Source organism: Macrobrachium rosenbergii, chromosome 5 (genome assembly GCF_040412425.1).
Source record: "Macrobrachium rosenbergii isolate ZJJX-2024 chromosome 5, ASM4041242v1, whole genome shotgun sequence".
Taxonomy (NCBI): domain Eukaryota; kingdom Metazoa; phylum Arthropoda; class Malacostraca; order Decapoda; family Palaemonidae; genus Macrobrachium; species Macrobrachium rosenbergii.
In genome coordinates this window covers 39,307,990-39,327,989 of record NC_089745.1, presented here as the reverse complement: position 1 = coordinate 39,327,989, position 20,000 = coordinate 39,307,990, and the positions used below count along the sequence as shown (strand labels likewise).

The following is a 20,000-nucleotide window of genomic DNA, read 5'->3' as shown; positions in this document are numbered from 1 at the left end:
CGCAGCTAAGATTAACCTTTATTCTCTGTTTCCATATTCCATTTCATAATTGTTGAAATGTTTTCTTTCTTATTCCATACCCTCCATGGGCGGTGACGCCGTCAGTGTCCCTCAAGCGGCGCACTGCAGGCATTACTGAAAGGGGCGTTTGCGACATTCCTTTGGTCCCTACCTGCAGCAACTTTTACGCCTTTTATTTCACCTCCAGTCCTGCTGCCTTTCAGTCTTGCTGTCTAGCCTCTCTAACTATAACTTCTTATTGCAACTGTGTGGTTTTCTCCCAGTTCCACCTTTAGATCCTTAATATTTATCTCCTTTATTTCCTGGATCTCTTTCATCTTGGAATGGAGTGGAATACAAAATTCAGGCCAAAGGCCAAGCGCTATGACCTCTGATGAGGTCATTCAGCGCTGGAGCGGAAACTGAGAGTAGGTAGGTTTGAAAGGTGTAACAGGAGGAAGACCTCAAAGCAGCTGCGCTATGAAATAACTGTTGGGAAAGGGTGGAAAGTAAGATTGAAGAAAAAATATGAAAGGCCATGCAGTAAAAGTAATGAAAGGGGTTGCAGCCAGGGGCCGAAGGGACGCTGCACCGCGTGAGGTGCACTGACACACTAACCCCCTACGGAGTTCGTTCACCTTGCTGTCCAACCTCTCCAACTCTCTTTTTCACTGTCTTAAGCGCTGAATGGCCGAAAGTCCCCTCCCAATGCTTTACTTGACAGCCTCAATTTTATGAAATCTAACAATTTTCAACCGGGATATATTTCTTGCAATCAAATGACACGTGAGTCGAAACCTCGTATTTATAAATTTCTATTATAAATACGCTTTGATTATAAATTGTTTCCTGTTCTTTTCCTCTATTGCGCTTTTTTTTTATATTTCCCGTTCCATACAGGTATAAGCTTTTTTCCCTGTTCCATACAGGTAAAAGTTTGAACAACAACGTACCTTAAAATCGTACTCTTCATACCAAAGAAGCTTGTACCCAGTAAACCTTATATAAATAATAGGACAAATGAAGATTCTAAACAACCTCTCTCTCTCTCTCTCTCTCTCTCTCTCTCTCTCTCTCTCTCTCTCTTACGGCACCCAGCCGAAGACAAAGAGGATGGCTGTATTCAGAGAGAAGAGTTATACTGGTCACAAAACATGCGTGTTTTCAGTACGCGCTGATGCACACTCAAAAATCAATTTGAAATTGAACATGTCTGTACGCATGCGCACACACACACATATATATATATAATAAACATAGTACACATACACATATATAAATAAACGTGTGTGTGTGTGTGTGAACGACCATAACCGAACAAACATCGCCCACAAATTCACCAAGCACAGAACACAACACGGAATCAGCGTTTGACAAACGCGAAATAAATCCTACCCAATAACGCAGAAATCAACATCGAAATCCCAACTTCCATTTCTTTTTTTTTTTTTACAGCACCGCTTCATAATTAACGACACACAAATTCATCAGAGCGAGCATTTTGAGCGGGACTTACCGCAGGAGGATTAAATTCCCCGTCAGGCGACAAAATCACCGCCGTTTTTATGAGTCGCTGGTCGTTGCACGGTCCATTCGACGAATAAATAAATTTAATATCTTTTTTCAGCGCAATATAAATGGGAACAGGATTAAGAGGCGATTGGACTCTTCTTCGTGGTGGCATTTAAATTTCAGTGTTTTTTTTTTTTTCATCAGACAAACGTTTCACTGATTCTCTTGTAATTATGACGGTCGCACATTTAAAGAATCGTGAGAGAGTGAGACAGTGTCAATTTTTATATAAACTATGCAAACTATATAATTTATATATATATATATATATATATATATATATATATATATATATATATATATAGTATATATATATATATATATATATATATATGTGTGTGTGTATATATAAATATATATATATATATATATATATATATATATATATATATATATATACACATATGTGTGTGTCTGCGTGTTTGTGTATGAATGTATACATGTATGTAAGTATGTATGTATGTATGTATGTATGTATATACATATATATATAATATTACATATATGTGTGTGTGTGCGTTTGTACACACTCGCACGCACACGCACACAAATATATATATATATATATATATATATATATATATATATATATATATATATATTCACTTCTAAAATACGCTTACACACACATACCTCGTTTTATATGGAATATATCTGACCTTTCAAACCATACCACACTAATAAAAATATAAAACATAAAAAAGCCTCGGCACACTGCGGCCACCAAACACCCCAACTTACATAAACAAGATAAATCATAATAAAAAGAAAAATTAAAATGAATAAATCCAGCTTATTTCGTCATTCATTTCGACCTCTTACGTAACAGGCCCCAGAAGGGAAAATAAGACGTCTACAAGATGGCAACACTTCGTGGAAGTTGCTCCCGGGAAGAGAGAGAGAGAGAGAGAGAGAAAAGTGAATAGACTGCATAAATTGAACCCCCTGCATAAATTGAACACACAAAACCACGAATAAGGAAAACAAAACGTCGGGGTAAGCAACGAGAGAGAGAGAGAGAGAGAGAGAGAGAGAGAACAAATTGTGAAAATTGAATTTCCCCCCCCAAATCACCACGAATAAGGAAAACAAAAAGAAGACAGAGAGAGAGAGAGAGAGAGAGAGAGAGAGAGAGAGAGAGAGAGAGAGAGAGAGAGAGAGAGAATAAAAGTGAACAAATTGTGAAAATTGAATTCCCCCCCCAAATCACCACGAATAAGGAAAACAAAAGTAAGACACGAAGAGAGAGAGAGAGAGAGAGAGAGAGAGAGAGAGAGAGAGAGAGAGAGAGAGAGAGAGAGGAAACAGGATGCTAAGCAATCGACCGACAATTTCATTCTTAGATAACATAATGATAATAATAATGATGATAACAAACGATTCAGGAACAAATCAGAGCGAAGCGGAAGTAAGAGGTCGAGATATGAACACAGAAAAATGAAGATGGGGGAGGGTGGGGGAATCAGGAGTGAACACACCAAAGAAGGAAAGGGCAACTCTGATCAATTATGTGGCTTTATCAAAACAGAAGAAGAAAGATTAGAAAACAGAAACGTTTATTTAGAATAACATTTCGTAAATACGTGAAGGGGGGGGGTAGATAAGGGGGGAGGGGGGCATAAAACAAGAAGCAAGCACACCAAAGAAGGAAGAGGCAACTCTGATCTCTCTATATACTGTGCACTTTCTCAATATCCTGCCGTAAGGGGAAAGAAAGAGAGAGAAAGGGCGGAGGAAGGCTGCTGAACTTTCTAGGCATTGCGTATTGCCACTCCAAAATATTCCTTTCCGTTCACAACTGGGGCCAAAATATGCAAATTCTTTAAGTGCTTCTCGTTGTTCCTTGGCTTACGAGAGAGAGAGAGAGAGAGAGAGAGAGAGAGAGAGAGAGAGAGAGAGAGAGAGAGAGAGAGAGAGAGAGAGAGGGGGAAACCACCGTCTGTGTTATCATTATGTTGCCTATCAGACGAGGGAACTTTGCGCCCAAAGAGAGAGAGAGAGAGAGAGAGAGAGAGAGAGAGAGAGAGAGAGAGAGAGAGAGAGAGAGAGAGAGAGTTAGTTAGTTAGTTAGCTAAAGATAAAGCTAGTTTTGTGCTGACACGGGCAGCTCTTAGAGAGAGAGAGAGAGAGAGAGAGAGAGAGAGAGAGAGAGAGAGAGAGAGAGAGAATTAGTTAGTTAGTTAAAGATAAAGCTAGCTTTGTGCTGACACGGGCAGCTCTTAGAGAGAGAGAGAGAGAGAGAGAGAGTGAGAGAGAGAGAGAGAGAGTTAAAAAAAAATCGACGACCGCTGACTACTTACTTAGGGTAGGGGCACTGACACCCTAGAACAACATAACCCACAAAGAATCCCCTTTATCACAGGCCTGCATATATCCCCTCAGTGGGGGAAACTTGTACAATACAATACCCTTCACTACCAGACTCTGGCCGCGACGATGACTCTTTTCTTCAAATGTCTATTTTTTTACCTTTTTTTTTTCTAAGGCTTAATGAAATGGTTTGAGGATGGACTTCTTTCTCTCCAGGGGTCACTAGTGGAAATGAGGAGAGAGAGAGAGAGAGAGAGAGAGAGAGAGAGAGAGAGAGAGAGAGAGAGAGAGAGAGAGAGAGAGAGAGAGAGAGAGAGATGAATGGAATGAAGGAAGCTTAGTGAAAGATATACACACACACACACATACATACACACACACACACACACATATATATATATATATATATATATATATATATATATATATATATATATATATATATATATATATATATATATATATATAATCTAATAATCTAAGTCACTTTTACCAGACACTCAAGTAACTGAAATAACCACAACGCCCTCTTAACATCTCGAATTCTTCAGACACTTTTTGGATACGCTAGTCACTACAAAGCCTCAGATCCATATGCAAGACATACGAAGTAAATTCTGATGTCCTGCAGCGGGATTCGAACCCAAATCCCGAGTATCAGCACGAGGTCACGTCACGTTGCCGACCTGACCACAAGAAGGATAAAAGACTATTTCTTCTCATACATCATACGTACATACATATACCCAAGGTCCTTTAAATATACTCTGTGAAGGACCTTGGATATACCTACCGGCTCAAAACGAAAGGCCCTCCTCTTACCCTGATGAAGGGATTAAGAGACGTTTTCAATCACCCAGGTGACACAAGAGCAAATTTAAAGTGCATAAAGCGCCCGTTTTCATGGAAATGTCCAGACGAGCTGAGGGATCTGCGTGAACTGGGCATTTCCCTGACCCACAGTTAGATATTGCCCCCTACTAGGAGTGGACTCTATACTTACTTTACTTAGGACCCTTCTAAACTGCTCTTTCAAAATGTGGCCTATGAGCTGGAAATCCAAATGAGATCTGATATTTTAAAACTTCTTGACTGATTTATTTATGGTTATTAAAACTGACGTCACAACATGATATTTTACAGGACAATCCTAAGTCAATTCACTCATTTTTTCTGCATTGCTGTAAACTACATCGAACCCATATCCATTATTATTATTATTATTATTATTATTATTATTATTATTATTATTATTATTATTATTATTATTATTATTATTGAGATTTACTGTACCCGCTTTCATTTTTACCAAACCACAGCAGAATTCTGACTCTAACGATTATTCTTTTTGATATGGATAAATAAACCTAGTGATGTACTGAATGTGAATGCATAAATTAATACCAATGGTGATATAAGAACATTCAAAGATTTTTTGTGTGAATCGTTCAATTCCTTTCAGTGACGAAAAAAGGACCTTACGCCCCTTAAAAAAAAGGGGGGGGGAGGGATACGACGTAGAAATGCACGCGCAATATCTCCGTGAATTTTGAAGATGGCGACCAAGAAGTTACAAGACGTTTGCTATTGATGTCTTTTCTTTTTTCAATTGATTAATCTTTCTACTTTCTATAAATTACCCCCTGAGATTTAATGCTAAAGAACATACATGTTCTTGGGTGAAGAAACCCACAATTATATGTACTTATGTATATAAGCATGTATGTATGAATGTATATCTTCTCTGATAAGGAATCTTTCACTAACTTGGGTGAAGAAAATCCAACGCTATATGTATGTATATACTGTATGTAATATGTAAGTATATGCGTTTGAACGTATGTATGTATATTCTATCTATAAGGAATCTTTTACCAATTTGTCTGAAGAAAACCCAATGTTATAAGTATGTATGTAAGTATGTATGCATGTATGTACACTCCTCGCATAAGGAATCTTTCACCAACCTGGGAGGAGAAAATCCAATATTATATGAACTTATGCGTGTAAATATGTATGTATGTATGTATGTATGTATGTATGTATGTATGTATGTATGTATGTATGTAGGTATGAATGTATGTATGCATGTATACTCTCTGATAAGGAATCTTTCACCAACTTGTCAGCCATACTGAGATTACGAGAGAGCGATGATAATTATTTTTTATAATTATTATTTTTGTTCTTGCTTCATATTTTCCATAATATATGTTTGGTCTGTTTACACACACACACACACACACACACACACACACACACACACACACACACACACACACACACACACAAAAGAAACAACAACGAACATAATTTCGTTCAACCCAGGGACAAAAGATGCACCAAGAACAACAATGACAATTATCAACTAATGTCAGTCAGGCCAACGAAAAAAAGGGTCTTTTTTCTCAAAGCCTCATAGTTCCCGGGACAAAAGATATATATAAAATCCATTGATACTAAAACCTATATATACACATACGTGCGGTAAACGACGCCACTTCCGCAAACCAACCTGAAAAGAGAGAGAGAATACATTTAATTTGATTTTTTTTTTTTTTTTTTTTTTTTGCTACTTAACAGCAACTCAATTAGTAAGTTAACCTCAAAACACTGGCACTGCATGTTGCAAAGTTAAGTTTTATTTTTTTAAGTGTTATTCATTACGCAGACAGCTTCAGTTCAAAGGACACTCACAACTGAGAGAGAGAGAGAGAGAGAGAGAGAGAGAGAGAGAGAGAGAGAGAGAGAGAGAGAGAGAATCACGTTACTAAACTGATACGGCTGGGTGTTCATTACAATTCCAAGGAAAGAAGCATCAAAGGATTTGTGTAAATGAGAGAGAGAGAGAGAGAGAGAGAGAGAGAGAGAGAGAGAGAGAGAGAGAGAGAGAGAGTACAAGGCAACGATCATTCTACCACATTCATACGGGTGAGAGTTCGTCATAATTCTTAGGAATAAAACATTAAATTATTCGAGTCCTTTCTACATACAGCCTTTCATAACATCTCAAGTGTCACATTTTCCGTGCTAAAAAGGCTTATCTCCAGAACCTCATATATTAACTTGCACGAAAATCCCCTTAGAATAAACATGACCTCACACCCTGGATAAACGAATATATTTATGAGGGTTTGTGAGTTATTTTAAGAGACGAATGCACAGAGATCACAGTACAGAGAGATCACAGTACTAAAGAGAAAAAAACATATTTTCATGGTTAAAAAAACACGTACAAGTTTTCGAAAGAGATAAAATTGTGCAAGACAGCTTGTAAATATTACTAGAATAACAAACAGGCAAAAAGAGCCCAGTAAATTTCATCATTCTTTACAATTATTATTATTATTATTATTATTATTATTATTATTATTATTATTATTATTATTATTATTATTATTATTCAGGGGATGAACCCTATTCATATGGAACAAGCCCACAAGAAGCAATTCCAGGAAGCAATTTCCAAAATGAGTTTTAGCAGTGAGTGGGGATTTCAGCTGGAAAAACTAGAAGATTTCGGGTTCAACGTCTCAACAAAAGATAAAGATGCATCCTTAAACAGTCAAGGTGCTCCCTCTTGACCATCCTCAGAAAGTTTAGGTACTCCCTCTCAACCATCCTCAGACAGTTAAGATACCTCTCAACCATCCTCAGACAGTCAAGATACTCACTCTCAACCATTCTCAGACAGTTAAGGTACTCCCTCTCAACCGTTCTCAGACAGTTAAGGTACATCCTCTCAACCGTTCTCAGACAGTTAGGGTACTCCCTCTCAACAATTCTCAGACAGTTAAGGTACTCCCTCTCAACCATTCTCAGACAGTTATGGTACTCCCTCTCAACAATTCTCAGACAGTTAAGGTACTCCCTCTCAACCATCCTCAGACAGTTAAGGTACGTCCTCTCAACAATTCTCAGACAGTTAAGGTACTCCCCCTCAACCATCCTTAGACAATTAAGGTACTCCCTCTCAACCATCCTCAGACAGTTAAGGTACTCCCTCTCAACCATCCTCAGACAGTTAAGGTACCCCTTCTCGACAATTCTCACACAGTTATGGTATTCCCCCCTCTCAACCATCCTCAGACAGTTATCATACTCCCTCTCAACAATTCTCAGACAGTTAAGGTATTCCCCCTCAACCATCCTCAGACAGTTATGGTACTCCCTCTCAACAATTCTCAGAAAGTTAAGGTACTCCCTCTCAACCATCTTCAGGCAATGAAGGTACTCCCTCTCAACCATCCTCAGACAATTAAGGTACTCCCCTCAACCATCCTCAGACAGTTAAGGTACTCCCTCTCAACCATCCTCAGACAGTTAAGGTACTCCCTCTCACCCATCCTCAGACAGTTAAGGTACTCCCTCTCACCCATCCTCAGACAGTTAAAGTACTCCCTCTCAATCATCCTCAGACAATTAAGGTACTCCCTCTCAACAATCCTCAGACAGTTAAGGTACTCCCTCTCAACCATCCTCAGACAGTTAAGGTACTCCCTCTCAATCATCCTCAGACAATTAAGGTACTCCCTCTCAACCATCCTCAGACAGTTAAGGTACTCCCTCTCCACCATCCTCAGACAGTTAAGGTACTCCCTCTCACCCATCCTCAGACAGTTAAGGTACTCCCCCTCAACCGTCCTCAGAGAGTTAAGGTACTCCCTCTCAACCATCCTCAGACACTTAAGGTACTCCCTCTCAATCATCTTCAGACAATTAAGGTACTCCCTTTCAACAATCCTCAGACAGTTAAGGTACTCCCTCTCAACCATCCTCAGACAATTAAGGTGCTCCCTCTCACCCATCCTCAGACAGTTAAGGTACTCCCCCTCAACCGTCCTCAGAGAGTTAAGGTACTCCCTCTCAACCATCCTCAGACAATTAATTTACTCCCTCTCAATCATCCTCAGACAATTAAGGTACTCCCTCTCAACAATCCTCAGACAGATATGGTACTCCCTCTCAACCATCCTCAGACAGTTAAGGTACTCCCTCTCAATCATCCTCAGACAATTAAGGTACTCCCTCTCAACCATCCTCAGACAGTTACTGTACTCCCTCTCAACCACCCTCAGACAGTTAAGGCATCATCATGACTATCAGGTAAATCCCAAGAAACCAGTTGGACGAGATTAAAATGGCAATGGAGGGAATTAGAGGGTGTTGAAGGTGGCGATGGCAGAGACACCCTCTCTCTCTCTCTCTCTCTCTCTCTCTCTCTCTCTCTCTCTCTCTCTCTCTCTCTCTCTCTCTCTTTCTCAAGTTCATATCAGTTGGTAAGGCAGTACAGAAACAAGAAAGAATGAAGACAATAACGGAGATATAAGCAAAAACGTTAGGAGAGATTCATCCTGCCCAGACAAAACAAGTTTTGAAAAACATAAAACATTAAATAAAAAACTAAGCTTCAGATAAAACAGACTGTGTGCTCCGATATCATCATCTGTAACAAAACAGCCAATCTGAACAACATGTTATGATGAGTGAGAATACAGCGCTTCTCGTAAAATATTTGTTTGTTTACAATGCCAAATCATGTTCGATGCCAAAACCCAAGTGTGCCTCAGGCCACAAATTGAGATCATCGGCCCCGTCCTGAGACTACCTCCCTCCCCCTTAGCCCCCCACCTTCTATCTGTGTCGGTGCTTGCCAGATGTTGTTTCTCTGGCATTAACTTGCAAACGCCAGAGGAATGTCTAGCGCGTCTTCACCATGAATCCAAATATTTCTCTTTTGCTTGCCATCATAATATATACTCTCAATGTGCGTATATTATATATATATTATATATAGATACAGTATATATATATATATATATATATATATATATATATATATATATATATAAATAATAATAATTTATTATTATTATTATTATTCTGAATATTAACCTTATTCATATGGAACAAGCCAAGAGGGGCCATTGACTTGAAATTCAAGCTTCCAAAGAATATGGTGCTCAAGTAATTGAGTGTTTCGTGTTTGCTGTAATGCGCTCTCTCTCTCTCTCTCTCTCTCTCTCTCTCTCTCTCTCTCTCTCTCTCTCTCTCTCTCATGTATAGCATATATGTATATAGAAATATTCAACACATAGTCACGTGCGGAAAAGAAATTAATTCCTGACTCACATCGGGATCGAACCCGGGTCTTTTAATTGAAGGGCAAGGGGCTCCCCAGGTAAAAGCCTTAGGTACAGATGCACTTGGATTCCATCTTCTTTTATTAATTGTGTGTTTCAGTTGGCAGCGCCCTTGCCTTTCAATTGAAAGACCTGGAGAGAAAGAGAGAGAGAGAGAGAGAGAGAGAGAGAGAGAGAGAGAGAGAGAGAGAGAGAGAGAGGTCACGACAGCAAACACATGAAACACTCAATTGCACCCATTAACATTACTTTATAACTCGGGTAATGTTCAAAACATGCGCCACAGAAAAATATACTGGCAACGACAAAGTCAAACCATTCACAAGCCCAACAGCCAGCCTCACGACTCGACAATACTTCAAGCTCCAGCTATATTAATAATAATATATCGCCCAAAAATATCATCTTATTTTCCTTCTGATCAATGAAGTTAGGATTGACGGTACATTAAAAAAAAAGCATGATCACAATAGTGTTCTTTTCATATACACATGACTAAATACAAATCATCATAAGCCTTTCAACAGGATGGTAATTGTTATCATGATACCTTCACTTCATTCCACATAAAACAGCTCTGTAAACTGCAGACTTACAAGGCTACTAGACTTTAGAGTAGCTTACAATCCGATCAGTCGAACTCTTTACCGGAGTCTAATGACTTTATATCAGGTTAACTCTTTGGGATCCCACTGACATCAAAGTATCATCACCTTCCCTATCCTTGAGGTCGTTCTGTCTTCTGCAGTAAACTCCAGAGGAGAAACTGGGTCCCTTGGTTCCCCAGCTAACCCAGGAGACCATTCTGCAGAACATAGGCCTCAGAGCGCCTTCGGGAAAAACCCAGAAGACAGGCCAATGACCCAAGGCTCCCTCAAGAATCCCTGGGGGAAATGATTCTGTTATGAAATCTGGTTTACTTGAATAAAGGCATAGAAACCAGCTCCTGCTTTCTGCAATACCTTGAACGCACTGGATCCATTCAACAATCCATCCTCAGGTAATTTTGGACCCCTTTGATTCTAAAGACTTGGAGATGGACCTAATCTCAGACTTTGCTTCTGGGAGGAGACGGAATGTCTAACAATGGATACTGTGTCTTCAGGGAGTCTCAGGAAACGGGAGCCGAGATCAATTCAAACAATCCATCCTCAGGTAATTCTTGATCCCTTTGATTCCAAGGACTTGGAAACTGATCCAATCTCAGCCTCTGCTTCTGGGAGATGAAATGCCTCTCGGAATGGATCCAGTGTCTTCCAGGAATCTCAAGAAATGGGAGTCAAGATCAATTCAACAATCCATGATCAGGTAATTTCCGAATCCCTTTGATTCCAGGGACTTGGAGATGGACCTAACCTCAGACTTTGCTTCTGGGAAATGAAATGCCTAGCGCAATGGATCCAGTGTCTTCAAGGAATCTTTGGAAATGGGAGCCGGGTTGTGCGTTCTTCATATCCAGTTTAAACCCAAATCAAAATCATTATCAGAGGCACTCGTCCGGGATCCCAGAAGGTGCATGGGATCCAAATTTGGGCGGAGGGGCCATCACTTTCGGAGTTTAGCTGGGGAAGAGACCAAGATCTGAATGAGGGGATCCTCAAAGTTTGAACGAGGGGCACTCCTCCAGAACTCCTTGCAGGAACTATTTTTACACCTTCAAAACCAAAATGAGTCTATGAGAAAATCAACCGGCGAGTGTTCTTGACATTTTAGAGAGAGAGAGAGAGAGAGAGAGAGAGAGAGAGAGAGAGAGAGAGAGAGAGAAGAAAATCCACTAACAACATTACTGCATTTCATTTCATCTCTGACAATAAATAAACCTATTTTTTTATTCTTCCTCTGTCACAGTCTCCTTAAACTGAAAAATAACCTTGTACACCCGATGCTTCTCTTTCTTTGTAAAGCTTATATATATTCGTGTTTTTGGACGAATTTTCAAGGAAGGGCGTTCAATGAACAATGTTATTTAGTTTTCACAAATATAAATGTTTATACGTTTGCAATGTCCGTGGTTTAATAACGACTTGCCGCCCACCAGGCTTCCCAGGTGTGAACGGGTACTAGCTACAGCTGGGCCTAAGGATAAGGAAAACAGGTCAACAACTTCAGGGTAAAAAAAAAAAGGAAGAAAAACAACTACTAAACCTTTCTACAAACAGAAACAAAAGAAGACTAATTCATCCTTGGCCATTAGTTAAATTCAGCTGCTGAAATATTAAGAACAACAAAAACAACAGGGATCAGGGCCCCTGAAAGCGAACAGCTGGTAAACAACAACAGGAATCCCAGACCTGGTTTGCCAAAACCTTCCTTCTTCCGTTGGGCACCTGAGAAGAGTGGAGGATTTGAAAATAAGACATAAACACTGTTCTGAAAATGTCCAGTCATTCGTTACAGATAGAGAGAGAGAGAGAGAGAGAGAGAGAGAGAGAGAGAGAGAGAGAGAGAGAGAGAGAGAGAGTGTTTTGGGACGTCACGGCTTCACGGATATTACGTGAATAAAATTATCAAATAAAGTACCTTCTGAAAATGTTAGAGAGAGAGAGAGAGAGAGAGAGAGAGAGAGAGAGAGAGAGAGAGAGAGAGAGAGAGAGGTGTCAAGATTATATTACGCACCTCGTAAGAAGAAAAGACGAAACAGAGAGCAATCTGTAATAAAAACAAGAAGCCATAAGCGATCGCTTGCAATCTGCAAATCTATAAATACTGTGAAATCACAACAACACAGCCTGAAAGTCATATTTAGAAGCAACAACAAAATACTGTCATTTTTTTGTATACTTGTAGGTGTTTTGTGTGTTTGGACGAAGGACACTGACAAACACGCACATGCACACACACACAAATGTTCTGTATGTGTGTGTAATTATGAAATGCCACTAATCTTAAACATCAAGTTTTTTTCCTTTGAAATATTAGGGCACAAAAAAAAACAATATCGCACTCTAATTACCATAGGGATATATATATATATATATATATATATATATATATATATATATATATATATATATATATATATATATATATATATATATATATATATATCAGGAGAAAACTCATGCTAGGCAAACATTTCACTCTGTACCCAAACTCAGCTTCATAAGCGTGACTGGAAATAAAATCTGAAAATCACATCTGACCTTGTTCAAAAACATCAGCAATTCAACGAAGCCATCTACTGTAGACTACTCGTGTAGCTATAAAACTAATCAATTAAATTCTCCCTTCACTGACATATAATTAACTAAATTAACTTCCCCTAGAGGGAAGTAATACAAGCAACTGCACTGAAATTATCAGTTGGGTGTAATGCACTCGTCATACGACTGGAGTGACCACCATTTTAAGAACAGCTATTGCTATGAATTATGAATTATTATGAATACTCATGCAGACATAGCAGTTACTTATATTGACACCAGATTACATTCCAAACAGACAGAGTAATCGTTGAGTCTGTTAATAATATCGATTATATCTAAATTTTCAAAAATGTATTAATGACAAATGAGTTTTTAGTTTTCTGTAAAAGAAAACTATTGAGATGGCTTTGTCTGTCCGTCTGCACTTTTTTTGTTCGCCCTCAGATCTTAAAAACTACTGAGGCAAGAGGGCTGCAAATGGGTATGTTGATCATCCACCCTCCAATCAGCAAACATAACAAATTGCAGTCCTCTAGCCTCAGTAGTTTTTATTTCATTTAAGATTAAAGTTAGCCATGATCGTGCGTCTGGCACCGCTATAGGTGGCAACAACACAGGCCACCAATGACCCGTGGCCTAAAGATTCATGGGCCGCGGCTGAGAGTTTCATGGGTCGTGGCTGAGTTTCATACAGCATTATACGCTGTACAGAAAACTCGATTGTGCCGACGAAACTTCGGCGCATTTTTTACTTGTTTTTATCTTAACGGCGAAAAAAGAAGTCAGTCTCTCTCCTATATCATAACATAGATTAAATGATAATTTCTGAATTTCGAATTGGCAAATATTAGTTTTTATTTTTAGTTTTTCACATCTAAACAGTGTCTCCCCTGCGCCATATCAATCAAAAGTTAATTTTTTAAATTTCTATGTGACAAATGATACTTTTTTTTTATTTTAACGGTGAATACAGGTATTGGTGTCTGACCCGTCCGTTAATCGTGAAAATATAATCTTTCCATTCAGTTTTGTTTAGTATATTCATCCTGTTCAAATTACCAAATACTGGTTCAACCACTGTAAGTTTAATAATATATACTGTCAGTACAAATACAAATCATCTTTACAAGCTTTCCTCGTCAAGACTGTAGAACAAATGGAATATTTAAAGTACAAGTTTTTTATATCTTTAAATAAAGTGAGCTATCCCTTCGTTTCTGAACCATATTAAATTTATGTTCCAGTAATCAAAATAAGAGCGACACATAATCTACCATTTCTGTTTAACAAGATAAAAAAAAAAAAACTCGTCTTTGGCACTTTCACGTCCAATGACATTTACACATACACACACACACAAACAGATGAATAACTGTCGTTCTGATACCTAAATAACTGTCATTCTGATACCTGAATAACTGTCGTTCTGATACCTGAATAGCTGTCGTTCTGATACCTGAATAACTGTTGTTCTAACTGAATAATTGTCGTTCTGATACCTGCAGAATTGTCGTTCTGTTACCAGAGTATTTGCCATTCTGCTACCTGAATAATTGTCGTTCCACTACCTGAATAATTGTCGTTCTGCTACCAAAATAATTGTCGTTCTGTACCTACAGGTGTCGTTCTCTTACCTGAATAAATGTCGTTCTACTACCTGAATAACTGTCGTTCTGTTACCTGAATGCGTCGTCCAGTTACCTGAATAGGTGTCGTTCTGTTACCTGAATAACAGTCGTTCTGTTACCTGAACAAGTGTCGTTCTCTTACCTGAATAACTGTCGCGCTGTTACTTGAATAACTGTCGTTCTGGTACCTAATCACTGTCATTGTTACCTGAATAGTTTTCGTTCCGTTCCCTGAACAAGTGTCGTTCTCTTACCTGAATAATTGTCTTTCTGTTACCTGAATAACGTCGTTCTGTTACCTGCATAAGTGTCGTTCTCTTACCTGAATAACTGCCGTTCTGTTACCTAAACAACTGTCGTTCTGATACCTAAATCGCTGTCATTCTGTTACCTGAATAGCTGTCGTTCTGTTACCTGAATAACTGTCATTCTGTTAACAGCAAGGAACAGGGGACACCAAGGTATCTCGACAGACTTGACGCCATTTCTGTGAGAGTGAAAGGCGCTGAATAATTCAGTTCTTAGGACCACTGGGGAACCTGATACTCTTGACTAGACAACAACAGATTAGCGCCAAGCAGCAGTATTGCTCCTCCCACCTCAGAGCAATAATAGTATTTAGCCTTATGACCGTCCAATCCTTGAAACAAAAAAATGTGTGCGTGTTTTGGGGAAATCGTTTAACATACTTTTTCGTATCTTTACGATATGATCACTTGCACAATTGTTGTGCATTCATAGAGATAATAACAGGACCTCATTTAAACAGGATAATATCTAATGATGGGGACAGATATTCCTTGAAAGCTTGTAACTTGTTTCAATAAAATCTCCGTTAGATACCATTCTGTTTAAATGAGGTCCTGTTATTTTATAAATGTATGTTCGTATATATATAAATATAAATATATATATATATATATATATATATATATATATATATATATATATATATATATATAATAATTTCGTGTCCTTTTTATCTGTTTTCTGGAGTACAATAGATACCATTCAGGGAACGGTCCATCTTCGGTATAACATTAGTGATGAAACTATACTACCAAAATTTCTAAAACACTTAATCAATCAATTATCAATTCCTCACTTCTTTCTCGCTATCAGGAAAGAAACGAATAAAACAGCAAAGCATAAGAGTATAAGACGTGAGAACAATTCAGTCGCGAGAGGATCAGGTGGGGAGGCAGAAGAAGGAAGAAAAACTGACAGGTGCCATGTCACTGGGACTCTACGCAGTCCTATGGCACTGAGGAAGGGTACAGATACGAAACTAAGGAGTAAGGATTCTTGCTCCTGTCTTTCTTCTTTTTCTTCTTCTTCTTCTTCTTGTATATATTTCATATCATGAGCGCTCCCAACAGCCTCTGAAAAGCCGAGCGAAAAAGGGGGGAATGTAAGCATCTGTGATAGTGTATTGATTTATTGATCGGAACAAGAGCTGCCTCGGAGTGTGTGTCTGCCTTCAGCTACCACCATCACACAACCTCATCCTCTCCTTCATACACAACCCTTTGCCACCAACCCCTCGCCCTCCTCAAACCCCACCGCTAAAACCCACTCCCTCCCGCCGACACTCTTTCCCCCTCCAACCCTAACCAGACCTCTTCCATTAAGTGCAATGAACTCAGAATGAAGGGAAGACATGTCCTTTGCAAGTTTCCTTCATACAAACACAAACACAAGCACACATACACATAAAGTTTTGCCCCTTCCCAACTCCTTACAAAGGGAGCATTCCTCATTCAATGTTAATATTGGACACCTTAGTCCACATTACCTCAACAATGCATGACCACAGAGAAAAGCAAGACTCCAGCTTCTTTCGAAGCTTGAATTTATAGTCACTGGCCCCTTTGGTGGGCTTGTTCCATAAAAATAGGGTTCATCTTCTCAATAATAATAATAATAATAATAATAATAATAATAATAATAATAATAATAATAATAATAATAATAATAATATTTGGAAGCCTAAATTTCAAGTCAATGGCCCCTTTGGAGGGCTTCTTCCATATGAAAAGGGCTCCCTTTCTGAGTAGTATGGAGTGTTTAATACAACAGTGGCCATTGATTAGTTTTAATTTTTAACTAATCTGGAAACAATTGTGGTAGACACTAAATGGTGAGGACGAAACGCAAGGATGAAAATATAAATTATTATTATTATTATTATTAAAATAGTTTTACCAGACCACTGAGCTGATTATCAGCTCTCACAAGGCTGGCCCGAAGGATTTTTTCATTTACTTGTATTGTTATTTTTTATATTTTGTCAATTAAATTAGAAATTTTCAAAACGTTTATAATACAAAACAATAAAATAACTGATTACATAAATAACTACTTGTAATGAAACAATTAATGTTTACGCAAGCAAAGAACAAAACGAATCCTTTGAAAATAAAAACGGTTCAGTAACTTCTATAATTTCATTAACGTTAAGAAGATGAGAATGGAATAGTATCTTTCCTGAAAACTCAGAAAGGCTGGATACATAGTAAAGTGACTGTCTTTTATCTAAACCCTGAAACAGTGCACTATAATAAGGAAAGGCTTGCATATATATATATATATATATATATATATATATATATATATATATATATATATATATATATATATATATATATATATATATATATATACTATATATATACACTGTATATATATCTGAAGATAAAGAAAATGAAAATGGTTTTTTGTAACTACCCGCCTCATCTTGGTCAGCTTCTGAGTTTCAGGGCAAACTGTACGAAAGCGAAAATTCTGAAATACTGAAGCGTACCAACGAGAGAGAGAGAGACATTAATCACAATGTTAAAGAAAGAAGAGAGAGAGAGAGAGAGAGAGAGAGAGAGAGAGAGAGAGAGAACTGTGTTCTTATGGATTAAGGATGAAAACTTGCCTGTATGTCTGTGTGCGTGAGAGAGAGACAAAAGAGAGAGAGAGAGAGAGAGAGAGAGAGAGAGAGAGAGAGAGAGAGAGAGAGAGAGAGAGAGAGAGAATAATGAATTTAAATGATTTGAGGATGAATATAAATTATTGTGTGTGTGTGTGTGTGTGTGTGTGTGTGTGTGTGTGTGTGTGTGTGTGTGTGTGTGTGAGAGAGAGAGAGAGAGAGAGAGAGAGAGAGAGAGAGAGAGAGAGAGAGAGAGAGACTTGCAAAGGGGTTTGGGAACACAACATTCAGATTCCTCGCAATCTTGACAAATGTCAACACTCTGAACATCAAAGCCACGAAACTCCTTCCCTTAACCAGATATGAATGTATTAATGTATGTGTGTCTCATGGACAGTTTATATATAACTCAGGAAGGGATATAACTGCATTACAAAGATCAGCTGGTAAGTTTATATACATATGAATACAAGAAATAGCAAATTGTTTAATCTATTCGGTTGTTACTTAATGTACAAGACACTCGGCCAATTGATGTTATGGTTGTAGTGGTACCTTACGGGTTATGAAGTCGGTGCGTTTATTAATTTTGGAGTTGTTGATGCTTTTAAATGCATTGATCGGAAGATAAATTAAGACGTCTTTTCGGACATTAACACTAAAACTGCACTAACTAGCGTGGCAAAGCCTCTCTCTCTCTCTCTCTCTCGCAAATTTTCATCCTCAGTTCACAACAATAGTTCTCTCTCTCTCTCTCTCTCTCTCTCTCTCTCTCTCTCTCTCTCTCTCTCTCTCCGTATGCGCGCGCGCGTGTGACATTTAAACGCCACGGAGGCGGACCCAGGCATTTCGAACGTCCCCTGACAAAGAGGAATATTTGCCGCTGAATCATGCCAACGAGAGTTTGACAGTCCTTTGTTATCAATCATTACGAATTTACTTCAGAGCTGACGCGCGAGCTCTTTGTTAGGGCGGGCTAGGTACCGACCGTCGAATGAAACAAAGATCCTACGGGTGCTTTTTTTTTTTTTTTTTGAAGGGGGACTACCTGAAGAATTATTAGTTAAAGTGAAAGGATAATATCGATTACCGAGATTTTACGAATCGATTAACATCAATTTTGTATCTATACGACGCAGTTTTTTTTTTTTTTTTTTTTTTTTTTTGGAGGGGAGGGACTACCAAATAACATTAAGAAAGAAAATAAGATAATAATCAAGAATTTACGAAAGGAATAACATCAATTTTGTATCTACACGATGCAATATTACACTAAAAGTGAGAATGAAGTTCTCGTAACCACGAGATATGTACGGTATTACTTTAAGTTCTATTATTATTATTGAGAAGATGAACCCTATTCACGTGGAACAATCCCACCACAGGGGCCACTGACTTGAAACTCAAACTCCCAAATGCATGATATTCATTCGAAAGAAGTAACAGAAGTTAATGGAAAATACAGAAAAAGGAGATCAGTTATTAGAAAAACAGATAATTTAACAAATTAATAAATAAATAGATAAAAATGTAATTAATTTATTAAAATACAAGGAGAATCGCATTAGGGTAGTAATGCACTGCTTCTTCGCCTGAACGGGAGAGGACGGTTTTCCAATAAAACCAATGCAGAACCGACAAATAATAGACATGAGTAACTGGAGTTACATTACCGACGGTCACCGACTTATCATAAAAGGAATGGAACCCTAAATTATTAACATTACTGGAAAGAGTTTGTTTCCGTAACTGAGCAGGCTCTTTATAAATCTAATTTTCATGCTCAGTTTTCTTTCTCTCTCTCTCTCTCTCTCTACCACACGCAAAATATTAACGTGAAAATGAATGAATGGCAATAAACAATAGCCAAACTTAAGTACATCGTCCATCACCCTCACCATATTACCAGCATCTCACCATCTAGCGTCAACCATAATCGCGCGCGCACACACACACAAAAGGCTGAAATATTCAGGTACATTAACCTATCCACGGGACTAGAAAATCTTCCTATTGTTGTTTGTTAGCCTCAGTTAATAATAAAAGCAGAAGGACTATTCAGAGGATTCTGTGGTGTTCAATCCGACGAGAACGAACGCCGAGATTTTCCTAGATTGTGTGTATGTATATGTGTATATACTATATATATATATATATGTATGTATATATATGTATATATATACATAAATATTGTATATATATATATACTATATATATATATATATATATATATATATATATATATATATATATTAATAAATTTTAGTTTATAGTTTACTTGAAT

The 20,000-nt window shown here is 38.0% G+C and overlaps 2 protein-coding genes across 2 annotated transcripts in view; one reads left to right on the top strand and one right to left on the bottom strand.

Annotated features, from left to right (window-relative positions):
- LOC136838687 (uncharacterized) overlaps window positions 1-20,000 on the bottom strand; it is a 359,996-nt gene that overhangs the window by 168,913 nt on the left and 171,083 nt on the right.
- On the top strand, window positions 7,942-9,021 carry LOC136838915 (apolipoprotein A-IV-like). The gene has a single exon (XM_067104606.1). The coding sequence runs from the start codon at window positions 7,942-7,944 to the stop codon at window positions 9,019-9,021; it is 1,080 nt and encodes a 359-aa protein (XP_066960707.1).